General features: G+C 55.7%; 3 protein-coding genes across 3 annotated transcripts; all 3 read left to right on the top strand.

The window, feature by feature from the left end:
• Positions 1 to 3,370: 3,370 nt before the first annotated feature.
• On the top strand, positions 3,371 to 8,690 carry GSDMA (gasdermin A; the record flags this gene model as incomplete). Its single annotated transcript, XM_082495024.1, has 9 exons — positions 3,371 to 3,458; positions 3,622 to 3,832; positions 4,384 to 4,549; positions 4,649 to 4,740; positions 5,526 to 5,626; positions 5,894 to 6,048; positions 6,473 to 6,620; positions 7,263 to 7,336; positions 7,899 to 8,690. 9 exons carry the CDS (start codon positions 3,371 to 3,373, stop codon positions 8,127 to 8,129), a joined length of 1,266 nt encoding a protein of 421 aa, XP_082351150.1. The 3' UTR covers positions 8,130 to 8,690.
• Positions 8,691 to 9,231: 541 nt separating this feature from the next.
• On the top strand, positions 9,232 to 13,939 carry PSMD3 (proteasome 26S subunit, non-ATPase 3). Its single transcript, XM_082495107.1, has 12 exons — positions 9,232 to 9,445; positions 10,205 to 10,395; positions 10,766 to 10,903; positions 11,134 to 11,270; positions 11,379 to 11,569; positions 11,763 to 11,866; positions 11,972 to 12,086; positions 12,326 to 12,445; positions 12,558 to 12,661; positions 12,983 to 13,138; positions 13,232 to 13,282; positions 13,416 to 13,939. Exons 1-12 carry the CDS (start codon positions 9,277 to 9,279, stop codon positions 13,491 to 13,493), a joined length of 1,554 nt encoding a protein of 517 aa, XP_082351233.1. The 5' UTR covers positions 9,232 to 9,276; the 3' UTR covers positions 13,494 to 13,939.
• Positions 13,940 to 16,426: 2,487 nt separating this feature from the next.
• On the top strand, positions 16,427 to 18,231 carry CSF3 (colony stimulating factor 3; the record flags this gene model as incomplete). Its single annotated transcript, XM_082495022.1, has 5 exons — positions 16,427 to 16,442; positions 16,802 to 16,968; positions 17,395 to 17,502; positions 17,655 to 17,801; positions 18,061 to 18,231. The coding sequence occupies 5 exons, from the start codon at positions 16,427 to 16,429 to the stop codon at positions 18,229 to 18,231; spliced, it is 609 nt and encodes a 202-aa protein (XP_082351148.1).
• Between the last annotated feature and the right edge of the window lie 3,659 nt (positions 18,232 to 21,890).

The raw sequence follows: 21,890 nt of genomic DNA, 5'->3' as shown, positions 1-21,890 counted from the left end.
TTCAGCACTCGCAGGCTAATCTTGTACACACACAAGTTAAAGAGCATAGTCAAAACACTAACACTGTCATGGGTTAACTAATTTCTGAGGAAACTGAGACCTGCCCAGCATGGGCAGGATGAGGGATTTTCAGACATGTACTTGCAGCTAACATAGCAATGATCCAAGGATGAAGCCTACCTTTGGCATGGAGAATCAGAACATGAGTGCAAAGACTGTCCATTCAATTTTCTCCAAGTACCTGTGTGAAGGAGATAATTGGTCGTTACTGATTTTAAATGGGATTTTGATCACAACACACTCTACAGATTTTCCTCTCAAACTTATACTGGCTTCCTGTATAGTGACTAGGGCAAACATGAGCAGGAGAATTAAAGATGGGCTCCACCTTGTGACTAAGAAACAATTACTGGCACTTAAAATGCTTTTCTTTTTTCTTCTGCAATGAATGCGGAAGGAGAAAAGCTTTAGAAAACCACCACTTGAACTGTTTACAGGCACTGGCAGAAGCTGTCCCTCTGCCCCATCTTGTCCTGGGCAAAGCCGCTTCTAAGTCACTGTCAAGACCTGGCACGTATTCACACCGTGTGGCAGTCGCTGCACCAGGCAAGTCAGAATACAATTAAGTACTACCAGCCCAATGCTTCTGAGTTCAGAATCCTGCCTTGTGGTTTGTTTAACATCACTAAAAGGATGTCATACAGTCCAACTCTTCGCAGGAAAAAGCCTTTAAAAAAAAAAAAAAAAAAGCCTGAGAGCTAGGGGTATTTAATTCCCAAGTACTTTTTTTTTTTTAATCATTGTTTAATTTTTTTTTTGTTTTAATAGAAGCATGGTACTGGCCCTTGAAGAGGGAACAGCAGCTGGTTGCCATTGTTAACATACTAATATTTCTTAGTGTTACTTACATTGCTCTATCATTACCTATAATATCTTTTAAGCATGCAAGTGTGTGTGTGTATATGTATACTCCTTGGATCAGTTCAAATGAGATAAATTAGTTGGGTTTTTTTTAATGGAACATTCTGACATTGTACATAGTTTTAGGGATTTTTTTTCCAGTAGCCCTTCTTTTTGCTGTGTATACAGAAGTCTCATGCAGACAACTTTCTAAAATAAAGTGTGAATATTTTTATTACTCCTTTGTACAGCATTCTAAGAGAAACTAATAAAGTAAGTATTAATGTAAAAACTTGTGTTTGATTCCTTGAATTTTTACATGAACGGGTTTTGCTTTAAACAAGCATGGCAAATGAATACTGTGTGGCAATTCCAAGCCCACCAAGTGATAGATTGCAGTAAAGCAAAGAGCTTGCAGCCCACTACATGGATTCCTTCACAGGGTACCGCACTGGCGAGTTCACACAAACCTCTTGCTACTAACAACGAGCCATAAATCATGGAAATGTGCGTGCACCACTGGTCAATAAAAGTGCCTCCAGAAACATAATATTGTCCCCTTGTCTATACCACACCTAATTAGTTAGCTGTCTCATGGGTTTAGTGAAATCCTCCCAAACCACAACACACTGCTCCTCATCCTAACAGATCAGAAGTATAAATGAAAACCAGAATCACACTAGAAATGAAATCTCACAGGAATGATACATCTGTAGAACAAGTTATCCACAGCCGCTGTAACAGATCATGACAAGCTGACTCAGGCCAATGACTGAAACTTTTCCGAGGAAGAATTATGCAAGCAACAGGCTTTATGTGCCCTAATTTAGCAGGTACTTCCGGATCTCAGAACAGAAAGGTGGGGAGAGAACAATACGCCAGCCCTGCTGCTTTATAGGCACCATATTACTTCAGAGGCAAAGCAGACCGCTCTGCACATTTCCCCGACGGCAGAGGAGAAGCCATTCACTCCACAAACAGGCAAGTACATTTTTAAGACCTTTTGGTAAGGAAGAGGGGTGGAGCAAACTGTTAAAAGTGTTCTTGTTTAGTTTTTATCTCTTTTTGAGGTCTCCTAAAGGAATGAGTCCTGTAGGTACTACTAAAATGATCCCACATTGAGCACATGAGACCATTTCCCCTCCTCAGCTCTATCACATACAACACACTGTCCTTTGGGATGTGACAGTCTTTCTACTTTCTGGAAGAATTGGACTAAGTCAGACTCATTCTTCAGACCCCTGCAGGACATGAGGGAGAGGGAAGATATCCCCACACCCACTCATTTGAACTGTAAATGGGGATCAGTGTCTTTTCTCTAACAAGACTGGATAAAGTAGGGTGCAGAAGACAGGAAAGACCTGCACTCTATTTAATAAGCGTAGGGTGTTTTTTCACCTGTAGGACAAAGTCCTTCTTCATGTTTTAAGTATAGCAACTGAAGCAAGCAGATAAACAAACTCTGAAGTAAAACCAAGATGCAACAGGAAACCAACAACAATTTTGTCTCTGCCTCTCAAACACCCCTCTCCTCTGCAGGGGACACAGGCAGAGTACCACCAGCGCGTACCCAAGTAGCTGTGCTGGGACAATATTTTTATATTTTGGGGGAGATGTGCGGTAGAACAAGCTCTCCTACTTCCTCCCTCAATGCAGTAATCACCTCTCAGCACTTTCACTTCCTTGCAGCAAGACTTCAACAAAACCATTTTTCTAATGCTCTATTTTGAAACAACGCTAAACCATTCCTGTCTGCCAGGCAACAAGACGCACGGGGAAAATGCAGAAGCAGTAAAAACCGGCAAGAAATTGCTCAAGCTTTTTTTCTTTTTAAACTTACTTCAGGGCAATGCCTTAATTAAAGATTAAAGCGTTTAGGACCGTGATAGGTACTACATTAAGGAGCAAAGTCTAGTTTAATAATGAAAATTATTATGGTTTGTACTGGTATATGCAACAAAATATCTTAATTGAAAGAACAGTCACAGACTCCTGTGCTGAAGATCAGCACCCTCAGAAGGGGCTAGCTGCGTTTTCAGTCTGCCCCACGACTCATCAGCAAAGATGGATGAGTCTAATCAAGCCTCATTAGCAAAACAAAGCTCATACACCCACCTCTCCAAATGCTTCCCTATACACAATCCTGTGAAAGCTGTGTCCCTCCACAGAACTACGTGGGGGTTTTGCGGTTATTACCGACTTTGAAAAGTTCTTAGTAACTATAATTAACAGATAGTTTGTTACAACCTTCTGCTTGTATTTAAAGTCATTTTGCCTAACTTGTCTTGCCTCTTTTCCTAAGGCACTTTGCTTTGGTTCAAAAATTATATTCAGCCTCCACAGAATGTTTAAAAGAGTCACCCAATCCATAGTAAATCAAGTGGATTCAGAAGGAGACCTGGTCCCAGTCCACAGCATCTTAGACAATCAACATTTCAGACCGCTCTGCTTAGTGATAAAACAAAGGAAAATGACGTTCTTCGGATCTCCACGCTACAGGCATGCATTTTGCAGATTTGACGAAGTGCTGCTGCCTGCAGGAGATGACAAAAGCACAGGTAAAGCCCACATTGATCAATCTTAAGTTCACAATTTCCACAGACAAAACTTTTGGATCATTTGTTGTTGAACTCTACCACATCCCATCTTTCTTGTGTGCATAGCAGTTATAATATTGAGTCTGTGTAATCACACTTAAACTAATGCATTGAATTATTTCAGAGTCCCTCTTTCTCAAAGGAGGCCACCAAGCTTCAATGCAATTTACAGTCAAGAAACGTGTCAGTGACAACGTTGATGGGAGTGCAAGCGTTTCTGTTGACCCTGCAAGCGCAGAGCTGAAAGGAGCTGCCTCCTTGTCCAAAGAGTGGTCCGTCAAGCTGCAGCATAACCGCATACCAGTATCAGAACTTGAGGCACTGAAACTAGAAAGGTAAGGCAGACACAAAGGGAGAACGCACCCTCCAGTCATCCTCCTCTACCCCATGCCAGGTCACGCAATGGTTTTTCAACCCAGATTAAGACTCGAGAGCATCCGTTCTCCCGAATTATGAATACTTCTGGAGGACAGGAAAGAGAGGCGATAAAGATTCCTTAACAGCTTTGTAATGCTTATAGATTTCTTTGTAATTCAGAAAGTAGGAACACCTCAACACGGAGGCAAGACATCTTTTCTCGAAGTTTGAACCTGGAGAGGAGCACACAGATCAGGTCAGATCACCTGTATGATCTGCCAAGCCATGGTCTTGCTGCCCCGGTCCCCCTCAGACATAGAAGGGGAACACGCATTGAGGACAGCAAGAATTGCAGCCCATTTTCTACCAGTTTTTCCCCCAGAAGCCCCTGACATTGCGATATTTACATGTACTCATGTAACAGGAGCAAGGAGGCAAGCATAAGGTTTCTGGCTCTGAGTAGACTACTGTACTTCTGTCATAACTCACAGAAAAACAGCTAGGATATTGCAACCTTTTTCTCTTTTAGAAAAATAAATATGGATCACCCCTTCATTCAACAACTACAGAAAAAACAACAACGTTTATACATGGTTCATGAAACAATAGAAACCTTAGAAGACACCATCTACCAGGAATCCACAGAGGGAGGGGGGAGCTTCAAGATCCGGGTTTATGCCACGTTATGTGCAAAGGTTTGATTTCTCTTCAGGCTCAGGACTCAGTCCTTCCCAAACATCTGCACACCATCCACGCCTAGTAACAGGTTTATTTATTTTCTTCCCATTGGCCAGGGCACCAGAGAGAACAAACAAAGCATAACTATACCCAAAGGCTGCACCCTGGCATTCAAGGTAATCCCGCTGACCATTACAGATGGATCATGGTGTAAGTAACTTTCAGAAACTACCGATTTCTGCATTCAGGAAACAACGCAGGAGAGGGAAAACATTTTCTGAATTATCATTCAGCCTTGTGGGCACCCTTAGCTCATTTGCAAGGACGTGGACACACGCACTACAAGTGACAGAAATTGCCTGGGAAAGGGCCATACATAGTGTGTAAGTTAAAAGAAAAAGATGGGAAAGAGATGCAGTTTGGGGGGGGTGGGGGGTGGGGGGTGGTAAGGAAATGAAAGAGGGATACTGGGAGTCCCAGCTCTAAGGCTCAGGAACTGCAGAGCTCCTGTTGAAAAATGGCACAGAGGGCAGAGGTCTGTTTTCTTTTCCTTTCCTACTCAGAAGAAAAAAGCCAGGGAGAAAAAAGGGCGGCTGACCCTTCAGTGGGAAGACTGGCATAAAAGACACTTATGCTGGATAGGCAGAGAAAGAGAAGATTGAGATCCACAAAACCTGCTGCAGGATTTTAGAGACCACATTTGGTTCGCTTCCCCTATGCTCTGCGCTTCCACACCTGCATGGATCTTGTTGAGTATAAGCTGTCATTTTAATTTACTTGTATTTTAACATGCTTACTGGCTGATACAGACCCTAACATAAGGCACGTGACAGCAGGGAATAAGGTCTAGGAATAACAAGTTTTAAATAAACAGGCAGAAGACAGATGCGCTGGAGAAGAGCGCAAACACCAGTCTGACCCACAACTAGCATGTGAGATTTCAGACCTGGGATACCGGTATCTTCAGCCTTAAAAACAACACTGGTAAAAAAGTACCTATCCAGTTTTAAGTATTCTCCTAAATCGGCCATGCCCTTTTTATCCTGTTGCAGATCTTGACCATTTCACTGATAGAACAATGCTCGTATCTGATGGTAAGCAATGTATTTTACTACTTTGACTTGCACTGCTTTTACCCTGTTTGGGTACGATGGAATTTCTCAAGATAAACACAAACCTCCAAAAGCAATGTGTTTTCTGCCTATTACCCAAGACATGACAACTGTCCAGCTCAAAACTCCATATTGCTTTTGAAAATATTCATAGAAATATTTCAAATTCTAAATTTAGGGGTGCCAGGGAACTTCTAGTAGGGTTGCCTAGTTTAGGAGTGACACATTTGGACTCTTTCTGGTTTTCAGGTTTGCCAGAAGGAAAATTAGGAGAACTGAAGGTAGAAGTTAAAGAGAATTGTCAAATTCTCTCCAAGTTGTCTCCTGATATGTCCATCATAATTTTAAAAGCCATCAAAGCTGTGATGAAAGACAGGAACCTCTTTCAAGAACTGACCCAGAAAGTAAGTAAAGTTCTTACTGACAGGATTTATAAATACAGAGATATCCATGATCACACCTCTTGCCCCAGAAGTCATCTCTCCTGTGCCACAACTATCAATCCAAAAATCTTTAATTCAGCACATCTGTCTGGTCTCCATCACCATATAGAGAAAGAAGGTGCTCAGGACAGAGTCAACTGCTGAAGTATGTCCTGAATATAGATTAGCAGATTTACCTGCAGGTATCAAACCATTTAAGTTTCATATTCTGTCTTTAACTGGAGCTGGTGTGAATGCTAAAGCCTCAATTCCAGCCTCATAAATAACTCGGGGAAAGGAGACAGATATTACATGACTGCTCATATGCTTCTGTAGTTAAGAGTGCAAGGGATTATCAGCAGCCTTTTCTTTTAAATCACGAAATTGCTTTTTCTTACCCCCCTAGATGGAAGCAATTCTTGATGAAACTGATAGTTGTGAGCTGAAAACAGAAAGCCCAGACTTAAAAGACCTGTTGAACACCTTACGGTATTCAAGACATCTTCTCCTTCAGATGGCACGAGCAATTGCCTACACTCTTGACGCGATAGATGGTAAGGCTTTCTGGCCATTTTCACAGATAAATCCAGTAGTGCCAGAATATTTGGAGAGCATTTCTACCAACAAGACTAACAGAATATAGAAAATTTACAGAGTGAGAAACTTGCAGAGGATTTATGTAAAATAATTTCTTACATTGTGGGAATGAAGGTGGTTTATGCTGATAGCACAGCCCTGTCTATAGCAGCTGCTGTTCAGCAACGGCTGGAGAGTCGCAGAGCAGCGGCTGCCAGGAGTCTTACACCGAATTACCACGGGGTCCACAAGGGGATGCCTGAAAAGAGGGCTTGAGATCAGAACTGAAACGTGGGTGAAGATAGCAAGACCATCTTACAGAAAGAGCAGTGCAAATTCCGGGGTTCTTTTCCCAAGGCTGCCCCAAAACATGGTTTGAACTTCCCCTCAGCCCCCTTGGTCTCTACGCTCAATGTCACCAACATCTATACCCACAGTAACAGCTGTATTTGTCTCACAGGGGGGCTGCACTAATCATTTTGTTTAAAACATCTGAAGAACTTTTGACCAAACTGGCATTCCCTGCAGGACAGTTGACAGTCACCCTTCACAGCTCGCCAGTTGTCTCTGAAACATTGCTGGGGGGGATTTTTTGGTACAAACCTGTTTTAATTCTGCAGAGCTAATGGAGGATCAGCTGCTGCTATTGCTAGAGTCCTTGGAAGAGAAGATTGTGCCCCAACAGCTGAAGCTGGTAAGGGAACATACATCACATTTGGCTCAAAATGAAGGGGGAAGGGGGGTGTTATTTTACATAAAGCAACATTTAGATAATAGTAGTAGCATCACAACTTAAGGTAACACTGGGAAGAAGGGAAAGAATAATTGCTTCAAACTTGTCAGGGATCAAAATACTCACTTTGAGAAAAATTCCCCCAAGAGATGAAGACCTAAGATTTCTAACAACTGTTTTGCTGATAATAAACATTAAATTGGACACAGCTGACTACCATTTTTCTTGAAATGGCAATCAGCATTTTCTGGCTTCTTTGGCTCCAGATTTCAAAAAAGAACACAGAAACACACTACAGTTTTAATTTCTTGGACATATGGAATTCACAAGAAACTGGGAACTGAATACATGAGCATGATAATCTTTCAGGGTGGAAAGTCCCATATATAGGTGTGGGTTATTTAGCGCACCTGTAAGATAGTAAAGCACCTCACAAAACAAAGAGATCATTTACTTACTTAATGACTTCTGCAGATAAAGGCATTAGAATACTGATTTTGCTTGTTTTGTTGTTGTTGCAAAGGTTGCGAGTATCTTGGAACACGATATAGAACAAAAGAAAGGGAATTTCAGGGTGGATGCCAGGTTGCTCTCCTTCTCACAAGAGAAGCAACAAGAATTGACCATCGCAATGGTTGAGATGAGTGGAGTGACACTCCAGAAAGACGGATCTTTTGTCTGTATGGAAGATGCCTTCTCGGCCGTAGCAGCCCTGTGCGTATCTCTGTATGTCCTCAGTCTTCTGAGTAACTAGACTATGTTACACGTGTCCTCCCTTCAGGAATGACTTAAAGGGAATGACTTGACAGGTCTGTTACTGCAAGCCAGTTTCTCTCTCCAAACTTTACACCTACATCTGTGAGGCACTCCTTATTAATGCTTAGTGCTGATTCGAAATGATTATGAAAAGCAGGCTTAAGGCAAGAAAGTTCCTTATGGAAGCCAGATACCAAAATTGATTTTTCTTTCCCCCCATACGAATGCAGAGCGCCAACTAAAAAATCCAGCAGCTCAAATACTCACAAGGCTGTCAACTGCACTTTATGTGATCCTGCTCTTCCTAAAAAATGCTAGCACGCAGTCGCTCATGCAATCAATAAGGCACAAAGGAATCAATTAGCAATAATTTGCTTACCCTGGTTGCACTGGTGATTCACATGTGACTCAGTAAACTGCTAACTGTTAGAAAGCTGTGGGATGCCACACACCTGGTGAAACAGCACCTCCCCCACATGCTCACACACCACACCAGCAAGGAACAAACTACAACACTGCAGAACAATGGTACCAATACTTTGATGACTGCTTTATAAATAAAAATAATCATTTCACAATGAATAACTACCTGTTCTTAAAGGCAATTTTTTAAATTTGTAGGTATTTTCAGTCACTCAACGATGCTGCCAGCCTGGCTCCCCTCAGGCTCCTGGGGGAAGGGGGTGCCCTCAGCCAGGGGCAGTGCTGCTTACCTGGGCGGTCACCGACGGCTCTGGGGGCACCACCAGCACCAGCGGCCTGCCCGTGCTACAAGCCAGCCATGAGAGGAGCCGGGCCCCGGCCCTGGGTCCCCCAAAGGCCTGTAGGGGAACGGCGGCCGCTGGCCGGGCCCAGGGCCTCGCACCTCGCCTCAGCGCGGCGGCCGAGGGGCGTCAGCGCATGCGCGGCCCCACGGGCGGGAACACCCGAGCCCGGGGCGGAAACACCCGAGCGTCTGACGGAAACACCCGAGAGAGGAGCGGAAATACCCGAGCGATCGTCGGAAGGAGCCGAACTGGCATCGCGCTCGGCGTTCGACCGCACGGGCCTGGCGGCGGTGAAGCCGGCGCGGCTGGTCGTGCCTGGCGACTCCCGGCGTGCCTCGCGGTTGTTGCAGTGTCACGGCCGGCCCGGCGCGCCCGGCCATGAAGCAGGAGGGCGCGTCCCGCCGCCGCGGCGACAAGGCCAAGGCCCCCCCCGACGGGCCGCCGCCCGCCCCCCCCGACGTGGAGATGCAGGAAGAGGCGGCGTCGGCGGCCGAAACGGCCGGGGAGCGGCAGCCGCAGCGAGAGCTTGACGCCATCACGTTGGAGGGTGAGGGGGGGCACGGGGCCCCCAGACTGAGGGGAGCGGGGAGGGAACGGGACTGGGGAGGGGTCCCTGTGGCGGGAGGTAGCTGAGAGGGGCCCCTGTAACGGGGATCTGTGGTGGGGGGTGTCGGTTGGGGGCGAGAGGAGCCAGGGGCAGCTCGGGTGCGCTTCCGTGAGGGATCCCTGTAGGAGGGGGGCTGGGGAATGGGGGGGCTGTAGGGACCCCGGGGCGGGGGGTGTCCCTGTGGAGGGGGGGGGGCTGCGGGGGAAGGAAGGTGTGAGGGGGGCGTATGTGGGGGAGAGGTGCTGGGAAGCATGTCAGAGGGGAATGGGGAGATCACTGTGGGGCAATTTAGTTGGGGGGAGCTGTGAGGGAAAGAGAGGTGGGAGGTGTGTTTTGGGGGGATCCCTGGAAGCGTCGCTGTGAGGACAGGCTGTGAGGGGCAGGGGGAGCAGCAGAGATGCTGTAGTGGGACCGTGCAGGGCTGCAGAGGGAGGATGGAGCCCACAGGGAGAATGGGGGGGGAAGGGACTTCTGAAGGGGTCTTCCCCAGCCCCCTGCTCCGAGCAGGGACAGCCGTGGAGTCAGGTCAGGTCAGGCAGGACACTGAGGCCCCAGTGGTATGAGCAGAGTAACCCAACAGCAGGAGGATGGGGCACCTTGTACCTGGAGGGATCTTGGCACCAGCTTTGCTCTGGTGCATCCTTCAGCAGAGGCCTCTAGGAGACACGTGCTGATGGCCCGTCCCTTGTGCTCCCACAGATATCAAAGAGCATGTGAAGCAGCTGGAGAAGGCCGTGTCGGGGAAGGAGCCGCGCTATGTCCTGCGTGCCTTGCGGGCTCTGCCCTCCACCTCCCGCCGACTCAACTCCAACGTGCTTCACAAAGCCATCAATGGCTTCTTCACCTCCAACAGCACCATGCGGGATTTTCTCCTCGGCTTCCTGGAGGAGGTACGGCAGCAGGGGATGGGCAGAAGTGACCGGCTGCGGAGGGGATGCTTTTCCCGCACCAAGGAGCCTGCGGAGGTGCTGCTGTGCAGGGCAGGAGGGCACCGCAAACAGCAAGGGCTTGGGGACGTTTGGGACATGCAGCCTGGGTTCTCGGGAGCATGTGTGAGATGAGATGGGTTGCTGCAGCTCTTGGCAGGGATGGGACTGGAGTGCTGGCAGCCCGGGCTGGTTCTCATGTCACACCTCAAGCAGAGCTGTCACCGAGGACAGGTTTGGGACAGGCCTCGCTGCAGGCAGAGGTGTGAGGAGCTCTGGGCGGGCAGCAGCGGCATGGGAGGGACGGAGGTCCAGCACGTCTCTCTCCCCCCAGTCCATGGACACAGAAGCAGAGCTGCAGTTTCGCCCGCGGACAGGGAAGGCGGCCTCAGCCCCTCTCTTGCCAGAAGTGGAGACATACCTCCAGCTGCTTCTCGTCATCTATCTGATGAACAGCAAGAGATACCCGGAGGTGAGATTCCCTGAGCTGCTGGCTCTGAAGCTGAGCTCTTCATGTAGTGCTTCTGCACCAGACAAGGTCTGGAGAGCCTCAGGGACCTGCCTGTCTGTGGCCCTACACTTTCCCCTTTGTTTCAGCTGTGTTTGGAGGCAGCTGCTGGGCTTGGTCCTGCAGCCCTGGCTGTCTCTCTGCTCTTCCCGGGCAGCAGTTCCTCTGCTCTGATCTCTCTTCCCCTCCTGCAGGCTCAGAAAGTGTCTGATGACCTGATGCAGAAGATTAGCTCCCAAAACCGCCGGGCTCTGGACCTGGTGGTGGCAAAATGTTATTACTACCACTCCCGCATCTACGAATTCCTGAATAAACTCGATGTGGTCAGGAGGTAGGGTGGGTCCTGGGTGCGGGGTCTCCCTGAGCTTGGTCCCACGCACCCTGATGAGCAGGGCTGTTTGTTTCCTCCTCCCCGACATGCTGTCTCCTTTTCCTGCAGCTTCCTGCATGCCCGGCTACGGACGGCCACACTGCGCCATGATGCAGATGGGCAGGCCACCCTCCTGAACCTGCTGCTGAGGAACTATCTCCACTACAACCTCTATGACCAAGCAGAAAAGCTCGTCTCCAAGTCCGTGTTTCCCGAGCAGGCCAACAACAACGAGTGGGCTCGGTACCTCTATTACACAGGTGAGAGCAGAGGGTCCCGCACAGCGCTGGCAGCTCAGGCTGCACTCAAGTTCGAGGGCTCTGGTTCCCCAGAGAACCCGCTTGAGAAGCTGGAGATGGGGCTTCCAGGCAGGATTTGAAGCCCCATCTGGGTGGATCAAGTTGGATTCACTTGGTAGCTTTTCCAAACGCCTTCTGCCCCGTGTGAATGCAGGGCGCATCAAGGCCATCCAGCTGGAGTACTCAGAGGCGCGGAGGACCATGACGAATGCCCTGCGGAAGGCACCGCAGCACACGGCCGTTGGCTTCAAGCAGACGGTGAGTGGGGACGGGGAGCCTGTGGGGTTCGGTACCTCCCGGGTCCCCAGGGAAGCTGCCTCGGGGTTGGGCCCTGCGGGGACTCACAGTCTCTTTCTGCTCAAGGTGCACAAGCTGCTCATCGTGGTGGAACTGCTGCTTGGGGAGATCCCAGACAGGCTCCAGTTCAGACAGCCCTCCCTCAAGCGGTCGCTTATGCCCTACTTCCTCCTGACTCAGGGTACGACAGGCCCCTCCTGCCCGCGCTCGGTCCCTCTCTGGTGTCTTGGCACAACGTCCCGTGCTATGAGGGAGCAGTGGGGGTTTCTCTCCTCTCCTCTCCTCTCCATGGGACTCAGCCGCAGACTCCATGTGGGGAGGAGGTGGCAGCCTCTAAGTGGAGGGAGTCAGCCCTGCCTCACTTTCCCCACCGTGCCCCGGCCCTCGCTCCTTCCCCGATTAACACATTCTCTCCTCCAGCTGTCAGGACCGGGAACCTGGCCAAGTTCAACCAAGTCCTCGATCAGTTTGGGGACAAGTTCCAGGCTGATGGCACCTACACTCTGATCATTCGTCTGAGGCACAATGTCATCAAGACGGGTAGGAGACTGCCACTGTGGTGTTTGGGGACCCTGTCGTGGCCGGTGCTGTGGGCTTAGCGGGTGCGGGGCTGCTTGGCCCGGGAGGCTCCACTCTCATTCCTCCCGTGCAGGTGTCCGTATGATCAGCCTCTCCTATTCTCGCATCTCCCTGGCTGATATTGCCCAGAAGCTGCAACTGGACAGTCCGGAGGATGCAGAGTTCATTGTCGCCAAGGTACCTGCCTGTGACATCCCGTCCCATCCCTCCGGATCCTGGGCTGCCCATGGCCCCTGGTTCTCGCAGCTGGCCTCGCTCTCCTGCCGGGCTGCCTCTGCCCAGTCCCCGCAGCGCTCCCGTCCTGGGGCAGTCACTGGTTTTAGGTTGAGGCCCCTCCCGGGGCTCCTGGGGACACTCAGGGTACCAAGCCCCTCTCGGTGCGCTGTGTCCTGAGCCCACCGCTCCTGTCGCAGCAGCCAGCTCTTCCCTTCATTTTAAACTGCTGCCTCAGCCCTCCGAGACAGCGGGTGCCCTGACCGCGTGCCCTCCGGCTTGCAGGCCATTCGGGATGGCGTGATCGAGGCCAGCATTAACCACGAGAAGGGCTACGTCCAGTCAAAGGAAATGATCGACATCTATTCCACCCGGGAGCCCCAGCTGGCGTTTCACCAGCGCATCTCTTTCTGCCTCGATATCCACAACATGTCCGTCAAGGTGAGCGCAGCAGGGCCCGGCTGAAGGGGACAGAAGGGCAGAGCTGAGGCGTTTCACAGCTCAGAGCTTCTCCTCCCCCCTTCTCTTTTCCAGGCCATGAGGTTCCCACCCAAATCTTACAACAAGGACTTGGAATCTGCAGAGGTGAGATCTCATCTGGGTCTCTGCAGCCTCCTGCCAGAAACCGCTTCTGCTGCGGCGCAGCGGCCACCGAGGCCAGGGGAAGGATGCGGCTTCTGTCCCTCAACTGCCACCAACCTCTGCATTTGCCTTCCAGGAGCGCCGGGAGCGCGAGCAGCAGGACCTGGAGTTCGCAAAGGAGATGGCAGAGGACGATGATGACGGTTTTCCATGACCCTCTGGCCTGGCTGTATTTTTTTATTTGTCCCTAGGGAAGATGCTGTCTGAGCGGAGCCTCCCCCCACGCAGCCCCGGTCCCCCCGTCTGCCTTTCTTTTATAAATACCTGCATGTCTGTACTGTGGGAGGGGGACACAGGGCTTCCCTGGGCCCGCAGCCACAGGCCCCGCTCTCCCGTCCCTCTGCCACCCACGGCGGGAACCCCCTTCCCCAATAAACATTCTTTTAAGGTTGCTTGTGATCAGTCGTCGCTGAGCCCAGCGGAGACGCAGACGAGCCCATGAATTGGGAGCTCCCGGGGAAACGGGGCCAGGGCAGGCGGGGGGCAGGAGCACGGCTCCGCGGGGACCGTGGGTGCCCCCAGCTCTCGCAACAATAATGGGGTCAAACTTTGTTAAGCTTCAATTATGACTTTTAAAATAAAAGTTGGAAAAACACCAGCCCTGGGTTTTTTGGTGTCAGTGTGTGTGTTGGGCTGAATTCTGTGATCTGTTCCCCTCCGCAGGGTTAGGGACTGGAGCGGGGGCCAACGGTGGCCCAGGCCACCCCCGGGGGCTGCAGCTGACAGCCCGGCTGTGCTGGGACCGGCACCGGCAGGTCAAGGATGGGGTGTTGGGGGCTCTGGGACCCCCGGGGCAGCCCGCAGCTGAGTCAGGGGCGCCCGGTGCTCGCCAGCGGCAGCAGGGCTGGACAGGGAGGGTCCCAACTGGCACTGATGGACACCGTCTGCTCCAGCCCACGGGATCCTGTTTCCCAAAAGCTGCTTCGTTCGGTGGCTGCAGGCAAAGGCCAGAGCGGGGATTTCGGGGACCAGTACTGTGAGCCCTGTCACCCCCTCCCCCTGCCAGGAAAGGCATGGGGGGGTCAGGCTGAGCCCTCCTTGTGCCTCCCCAACCCCACAGACACCAGCAATGGGGACGGGGGCCATGCAGCCACCTCGGGTAGGACCCACCAGCAGCTGGGACCAGCTGGGCTCATCCTCTGGGGAAATCTGGGAATCTCCCGGCACACCCATGCTGGGCTGGCGGCCAGGGGCCAGAGTTCAAGTGTGGGGCTGCCCCAGGGTGATGGATACGGCCTGTCCCTGCTTGGGGGCCATCCCTGGGGTCCCTGGGCCAGACCCCACTGGTCAGGGTGCAGCAGGAAGTGCTGGATGTGGCATGGGGGACACAGGGACTACCCTGGCAGCGGTCGCTTCTTGGTAGAAGCCAGAAAGGCCCCGCAGGGAGGAAGGTGGCCACGAGGCAGAACCACAGTGGGGTGGGTGTCCGGGATAGTCCCGTGGGCAGCACTGGCCCCGTGGTGGGGGTGTGTGCTCGGCCAACTCCCCTACCCGCACCCCAGCACCCACAGGGTTTCAGGTCCGGCCACCACTTCCTTCCTTGGAAAGCTGACGGGGGCTTTGGGCTCCACCAGGCGCTGATTCACGTCCCCCCCACCCCAATTCCTGAAAGCACTGACCTGCTGAGACAGCAGCTCCGCTCTGGGAAATAGAGTGATCTCCAGGCACTGGGGCACACCACGCAAAGGGCCCTCAATGGGCACCCGCTTCGGAAGGGCCCTGGCTTCCCTCAGCTCCGGGGAGGGCAAAGGCAGAGCGGGGGGGTTTTCTCCCAGGAAAGCCCATGAGCAGACTCTGCTATCAATGTCCTTTCACGCAGCCTGTGAGGGCAGAACGCTCATGCTGCCAGGTCCTGGGAAAGGAAGTCATCATTAGGTTTCAGAGTTAACACCTGCCCTGGGCTTAGGGCTGGCTCTGCTGGCTGTACCCCGCCGGGTGTGCAGCTCATCCCGGTACGCACTGTCTACGATGTGTGAGGACAGGGGTCTCTGACCCCATCCCTGACCCCATGGCCTGCAGGAGGACAGTGAAGGGACCCAGGCCCATGGCTGGCAGGATAAGACACCCCCCCCCCAGCACAGCCTGGCCCCAGGGTCGCCCTGCCCGGACAGCTGTGGGTCAAGAGGGTGCCTCTCGTGCCCCAGCCGGCCCGTGCCGGGCAGGAGCCAGCCCAGCTGGCACCGGCCCAGCAGATCATCCTGGAAGCACTTGCGGGAACCGGCACGAGCCAAAATTCCCACGTCAGCGCGGTGGGGCCGCAGCGGGGCAGGGAGCAGCCGGCCCCACTCCCGGGGCTGTGCTGGCAGCCGCTTCCCCGAAGAGGCCGGCGGGGATGACCCCTCACCGGGGGGGTGTCGGGCCCCCAACATGGCCGAGTGCTCAGCACTGCACATGGGGAGATGGTGAGCATGGCCCCGCGGCACCCAGCGGAGCAGGATCCGGCCCCGGGGTGCTGAGCCGGTGTGCCGTGACCCTGGGCAGGCGCCTGGATGGGGTCTCACCTTGGGCACCTCTGACTGGTCCCACCACGGTGACGGTCACACTGCCGGTGCCCGCCCTGATGCCGCAGTGAGGGGCTCGGGCAGCTGGTGGGGGTGACGTCCACCTGGGCTGGGGACGGTGACAGTTTTGGAGGGACATTGGCTGCGACAAGTCACCATCCCCTCGCCTGGTCACCCGCGAGTGACCCTGCGGCACTGGGTAGTGGCCAGCCCGGCCAGTGAGGCAGGAGCCCTGCCAGCGGGTTAATGAGTCACCGAGCCACTGCCAGCACCGTCCCCAGCACCCGGCACCTGCCCCGGTGCCAGGGCTCTGCCGGGCGCCCACTGCCACACCGAGGGGCACCGCTGCCCCGGGAAAGCCCCACAGGCAGCGAGGTGTGGGCAGCGGCCGGGAGCACCCGGCTCCCAGGATTTGCATGTTGGTGATTAAGACAATGAGGCAATCGTCACTGTTGCCACATCAGTGTGAATCCCCGGAGCCCGCTATAAATGCCCTAATCGATGAGGCCGCGCAGAGCCGGGGCAGGAGCGAGCAGTGCCGGCCGGGCCGCGATTGCAGAGAGGAGGAGACGCCGAGCCGGGCACCATGTGCTCCCTCACCCGTGAGTACCCGCACCCCAGCACCCGCCGCACCCACTGCTCCCACTGCTCCCACTGCACCCACTGCTCCCACTGCTCCCATGGCACCCAGAGCACCCATAAAACCCACCCTACCTGTAGCACCCGCTGCACCCACAGCACTCACTGCGCCCACTGCCATTGCACACCCAGAACCCGCTGCCCCGTGGCACCGGTGGGACACAGGGATCGCCCGGTCGCTCTCTCCCCTTTCGGGGGTCTCTGCCCCTTCCCCGGGCTGCGTTGGTGCCGCCATCCCCGGGGGGCATCTGGTTGCTGAGCCCGGCGCTGTGTTGGGGATGGGGGTGTCCCCAGGGTGGGTGCTGAGCCGCTGTCCCCGCAGGCACGCTGGCACTGCTGGGCGCACTGCTGTGGGCGTCGTGGCGGGCGCTGGACGGGGCGCCGCTGGCCGAGCTCTCGGGGGACCAGGACTTCCAGCTCTTCCTGCACAAGAACCTCGAGTTCACCCGCAAGATCAAGGGGGATGTGGCCGCGCTGCAGAGTGTGGTGGTGAGTCCCGGGTGCCGCGGTGGGGGGGAACGGTGGCCGTGGGCGCTGCGGGGTCGCAGATAAGGTGACCTTCCCCTCCCTGGCCTTATCAGCACCACGAGGCCGGGAGCCAGCAGCGTCCCCTGCGCCTCAGCCTCCTGCCACGCTGCTCAGCACCGCGGTCCTGGGGCACCCACAGGGTCTGTGACCACGCACAGCCCCGCTGCTCCCCTGGGGACACGTGGGGACCTCCCCAGGGCACGCGCTGGCCAGGGCAGCCTCGCCACTGTTGGCTCTTGTCCCGTCCCCATCTCACCGGGTGGCAGGTTCACCCCCTCCTCTCCCTCCTCCTGGCTGGGCTCAGGAGGGGTCCCACACCCCGGGGATGGGCTGTCGGGGGGCAGCAGGGTCCTCCGGCCACCCTGACCCTGTCCTCTTCGGCCGCAGTGTGACACTTTCCAGCTGTGCAAGGAGGAAGAGCTGCTGCTGGTGCGGCAGGACCTGGGCATCACGCAGGCACCGCTGGAGCAGTGCCACAGCCGCACCTTCCAGGCGGTGAGTGCTGGTAGCCCACCCCTGCCACGAGCTGGCCGCTTTCAGCCCCGCCGGCTTCGACGCTGCTTGGGGCAGCTCAAAGCCTTCCGTGGCTTGGGATGCGGCGGCCGGGCTGTGCTGAGCCCCCCTGACCCCGCTGTGCCCGCCCGCAGGAGGCCTGCTTCAGCCAGATCCGCGACGGGCTCCGTACCTACCACGGCTCCCTCGCCGCCATCCTGGAGCTGCTGCCCGGACACGCCGGGCTGGTGGAGACCCTGCAGCTGGACGCTGCCAACCTCTCCTCCAACATCCAGCAGCAGGTGAGGGGGATAACGGGGGCCTTGGGGGGGACAGGGTGGGTGTGCACGGGGTCTGCACCCCTGGGGGGGACAGGGAGGGCATGGTGGGACATGGGCTCTGCACCCCTGGGGGGCACAAGGGGACAGGAAAGGCACAGTGGGGACATGAACTCTGCATCCCCGGGCTTGCACCAGCTCCGCGGGCACTGCCGGGATGCTGCCGCGCTCCCGGGGCATCCCTGCGTGCGGAGCTGATGCCGATGCCTCTGTCCGGCTGCAGATGGAGGACCTGGGCCTGGCCACGGTGACGTACCCCACGGAGGGCCCGGGCCCCCTCCCCGCCTTCTCCTCCCGCTTCCACCACCAAGTCGGCGGCTTCTTCATCCTGGCCAACTTCCAGCGGTTCCTGGAGACGGCATACCGGGCGCTACGGCACCTCGCCCGCCTCTGACCCCCGGCCCCGCACCCCCGCACCCTATTTATTTATGTCCCGGCCTGAGCGACCCTCCCCGGGAGTGCCCGGCTTCTCTGCTTTTTTAATATTTATCGCTATTTAATATTTATCTGGCTGGGGATGCTCCCCCGCCCATCGGTCCCTGAGCAGGGCGGCCGGCCCTGCGGTGGCATCCGCGCACGAGTATCTGTGCGCAGCATCACCCTTGTTTAATATTTAAACAAAAGCGTATCTCTGCTATGAGGTTCGGGAGCTGGGCTCAGCCCCGGCGGCTGCCGCGGGCACCGCATGTGCCTCAGTTTCCCCACGGCTCGCGCAGGGCGCTGTGGGTACCCCTGCAGCATCCCCCCCCGGCTGAGGGGAAACTGTTTTCATCCGTGGATGAAGATACTTCGGAGCAGCACTTCCCTGCCCGGGCTGCAGCTTGCAGGGACAGCTCTGAAGTGTTATTTCTATTAGGCATAGTTACATTAATTAATATTTATTAGCCATCAGGTAAGGAGGAGGGAGGGGAGGACGGAGGGGCTGTAGGGATGCAGCAGCCTCCCAGGATGAGGCTTTTCCAGGGCAGCCCCAGCACCTTTGGGGAGGGCTGCAGCTTTGCTCTGCCCATGCCCGTCCCCCCTTCCCTGCTAAACTCAGTGTATTTATTGCACTTTTAACTTATTTGCACCCATCTCCCAGCCCAGGGGAGCAGCTCCGCGCTGCTGCAGCGAGAGGGACATGGTGGGATGCAGTCTTGTCTGCCCCGAGCCTGGCACAGCCCCGGTGCAGCCCCCGGTCTCGTGGCTGTGCCGGCAGCTCCCACCGGCCCACGCAGCCGTATTTGCGTATCGGAAATTTCACAGCCTGCCCCAGTGGGGGCTCTCGAGCCATGTGTTTTGTACTGTATTTATTGCTGCAGCTGGGTGAGCCCCAGAGAAATACATGCTATTTTTTTATATATATATGCAATAAAAATGGAAATAAACTCTATTTTTGCTCCAGAGTCCGGGCTGTCTGCCTTCCCTGCCGTCTCCCGCCTGGGTGGGGGGATGCTACGTGGCCGGGGCACGGGGACACAGGGACAGAGAGATGGGGCACGGGGGATCAGGCTCATTTCCACCGCAGTTGCTGGCATGGGCTCAGCGGTGCCCAGCCCTGGTGGAAACCAGCACCCCTTTTCCTCCTGCAATGTGGCATACCCCCCCCTCCCCCCCGAGGACGTGAAGCACCCACGGGGTGGTTGGGTGCAGCTGCCCGGGGGTGGCAGCTTCCTCCCGCAGCCGGCAGCACCGCTTGGGCAAGAGCCGATTCCTAGAAAGCGCCAGAGCCTGCCTGCGCCGAGCTGAGAGTGGCAGCCACGGGGAGCAGCCCCGGCACCGTGCCGGGACCCGCCAGCAGCTGGTGTGGGGGGTCAGTCCCACCCCGGCAGCGCAGAGCATCCCTGTCCCGCACAGGGAGGGCGAGCACAGGTGTGATGAGTGCTCAGGGCTCTGCGCCCTCGCCATGGGACCTGAGGTTGGTGGCAGGGGGTGGCCCTGGCTGTCCCTCTTTTGGTGCTGCCGCAAGGGGAATTAGCCCCAGAGCCGCCCGGGGATGTGTCTGGAGCCCTCTCTGAACTGCGACAATGGGATGGGATTTCCAGGCGCAAGGAAGGCAATGTGGATGGACAAACAGCCATGCCCGAGCAAAGCCGGCAGAGCCAGGAGACCTGAGCATCTTAACCCACCCTGGCAAGCCCCCGCAGCCATCCCCAGCCGGCCCACAGCCTCTCCCCACTCCCCCCTGGGTGTTTGGCCACCCCGGGCTGTCCCTGCGCTCCCAGGCTTGCACCAGCCACGCTTCCTCCCACTGGTCCCGTGCTCATGTCCTGTGACCACCGGCATCCCTGCACCACGCTCAGCCCGGCCACAGCAGAAACGGAGCCGAGCTGGTGGGTGGCGGGGGGTGCCCGTTCCCGCTGTGCCCATTTCCCAGCCCTGGGAAGGGGCAGGCACAAGGCTGGAGCCCCACTGCCGCCCACCGCCCCGTCCTGTCCCATCACTGCCATCCCACCATGGGGAAGCCGCTGCTGCCCGGGGTGGTTTGGCCACACACACTGCCGGCAGCAGCTCCCAGGAGAGTGAGCGGTGAGAGCCATTGCTCCTTCCTCCCCTGGGGCCTTATCGACGCTTACAGGAAACCCCTTCTCCGGCTCCAGCCCCTTCCCAGAAGGTGAAGCGCCGGGCGGCAATGCCAAGCGCGGGGCTACCGCCGGCAAATATTGACAGAGCTGGGAAGGCCAAGAGCACCGGGTCCTGCTCTTTGCTCCAAGCTAACGGTAAAGTGCCGCCCCTGGGCAAGCAGGCGCTGCCACCGGCCCACGGCAGAGGTGCCTGAGCAGGTCGGTGCCAGCTCAGCGCAGGACTCACACCCGCGTCAGACCTGGGGAGGAGCAGCACCGATCATGGCACAGCCACGGCACCAAGCCCTCTGGCAGGGCAGCACTCACCCTGCTCACCCACATCCCGCCCCGGTGCGTGCAGCAGCTCTGCTGCCCACTCCACCAAGCCCTGCAACCCACTCTCCATCTGCCCTTGTGCCGGGGGCCGGTGCATGCCAGCCCGCTGCCAGCTCGGGGCCAGACTCAAGGGAGGCAGCAGGAAGGGGCAGGATGCTCACATGTGTGATGGCCAAGGACCAGCCATCACCCACTGCCACCCCAAGTAGGGCAAGGCTCCTCTGCTGACCACATCGGGGTCTCTCCCTCCAGCAAAGCCCGTGAGCAGCCAAGAGCTGAGATCATCCCAGGGAGCAGGCAGGGGTCAGGCAGGGTCTGAGTCACCATCCAGCTGCCTTTTCCCCGTCCGCCACTGCCCCAAACCCTGCAGCACTGCTCAGGGGCTGCCCTGTGTCCCGTCTCCCCCAACATCACCAAAGCAGTCACTTCAGAGCCCCCAAAACAAGAGCTGTGAACCCCGCTAATGCCGAGGGGGTCAGGAGGCAGAGCCCAGCTCCAGGGACGCAGCAGGGACCGGACTAAGAGTGGAGGCGCCCCGAGGGGAAGGCTGTACCCCAGCATCGCTTCCCCCTTTCTCATGAGTCAAGCAGAAAACATAAATGAAAGGAGCAGAGGTGAAGCCGCCCCGGCCATGCCACCCCCTCAGGCTCAGGGTTTCGTGACAGTTACAGGCAGATTCACCACCAAAGCAGCTGACTGGGTGCCGGGACAGCCCCACCGAGGAGCCTCTCCCAGCAAGAGGCCGGCACGGCACTGGAGAGGCCACGGTTACTCACTGGCCGCTGGGTGCCATGCTCAGAGCCGGGGACGCGGGGTTGAACTCATGCTCACGTGAAGGAATTTCCAACAAGAATTTGCTTGCAGCTTACAGCGCGGCAGGAAAGCATCTCCGCTCCGCCCAGCCGCACATCTGCAGCCGGCCGGCCGCAGGCACCCGCTCCCCAAGCGGAGCATCATCGGCAGCCCACCGCCCTCCCGGGCTTCTCCAGGGCCAGGACAGGCGGGTTAGGGACACGAGTGTGATTCCGCTCCCCTGCCCAGCACAGGTCTTAGCCACTTACTTTCCCATCACCCCCAGCATCAAGCTCGCCCCATGATGAGGGTTTTGGGGAGCCTCAGGGCCCTGGGCTGCAGTCAGGAAACGAAACAGAAATCAAGCAAAGCCTGGTTCTAC

The sequence above is a fragment of the Vanellus vanellus genome (genome assembly GCF_965231255.1).
Source record: "Vanellus vanellus genome assembly, chromosome: 24".
NCBI lineage: Eukaryota > Metazoa > Chordata > Aves > Charadriiformes > Charadriidae > Vanellus > Vanellus vanellus.
Note: the sequence above shows the minus strand (reverse complement) of the source record. Positions and strands in the feature narration are given on the sequence as shown.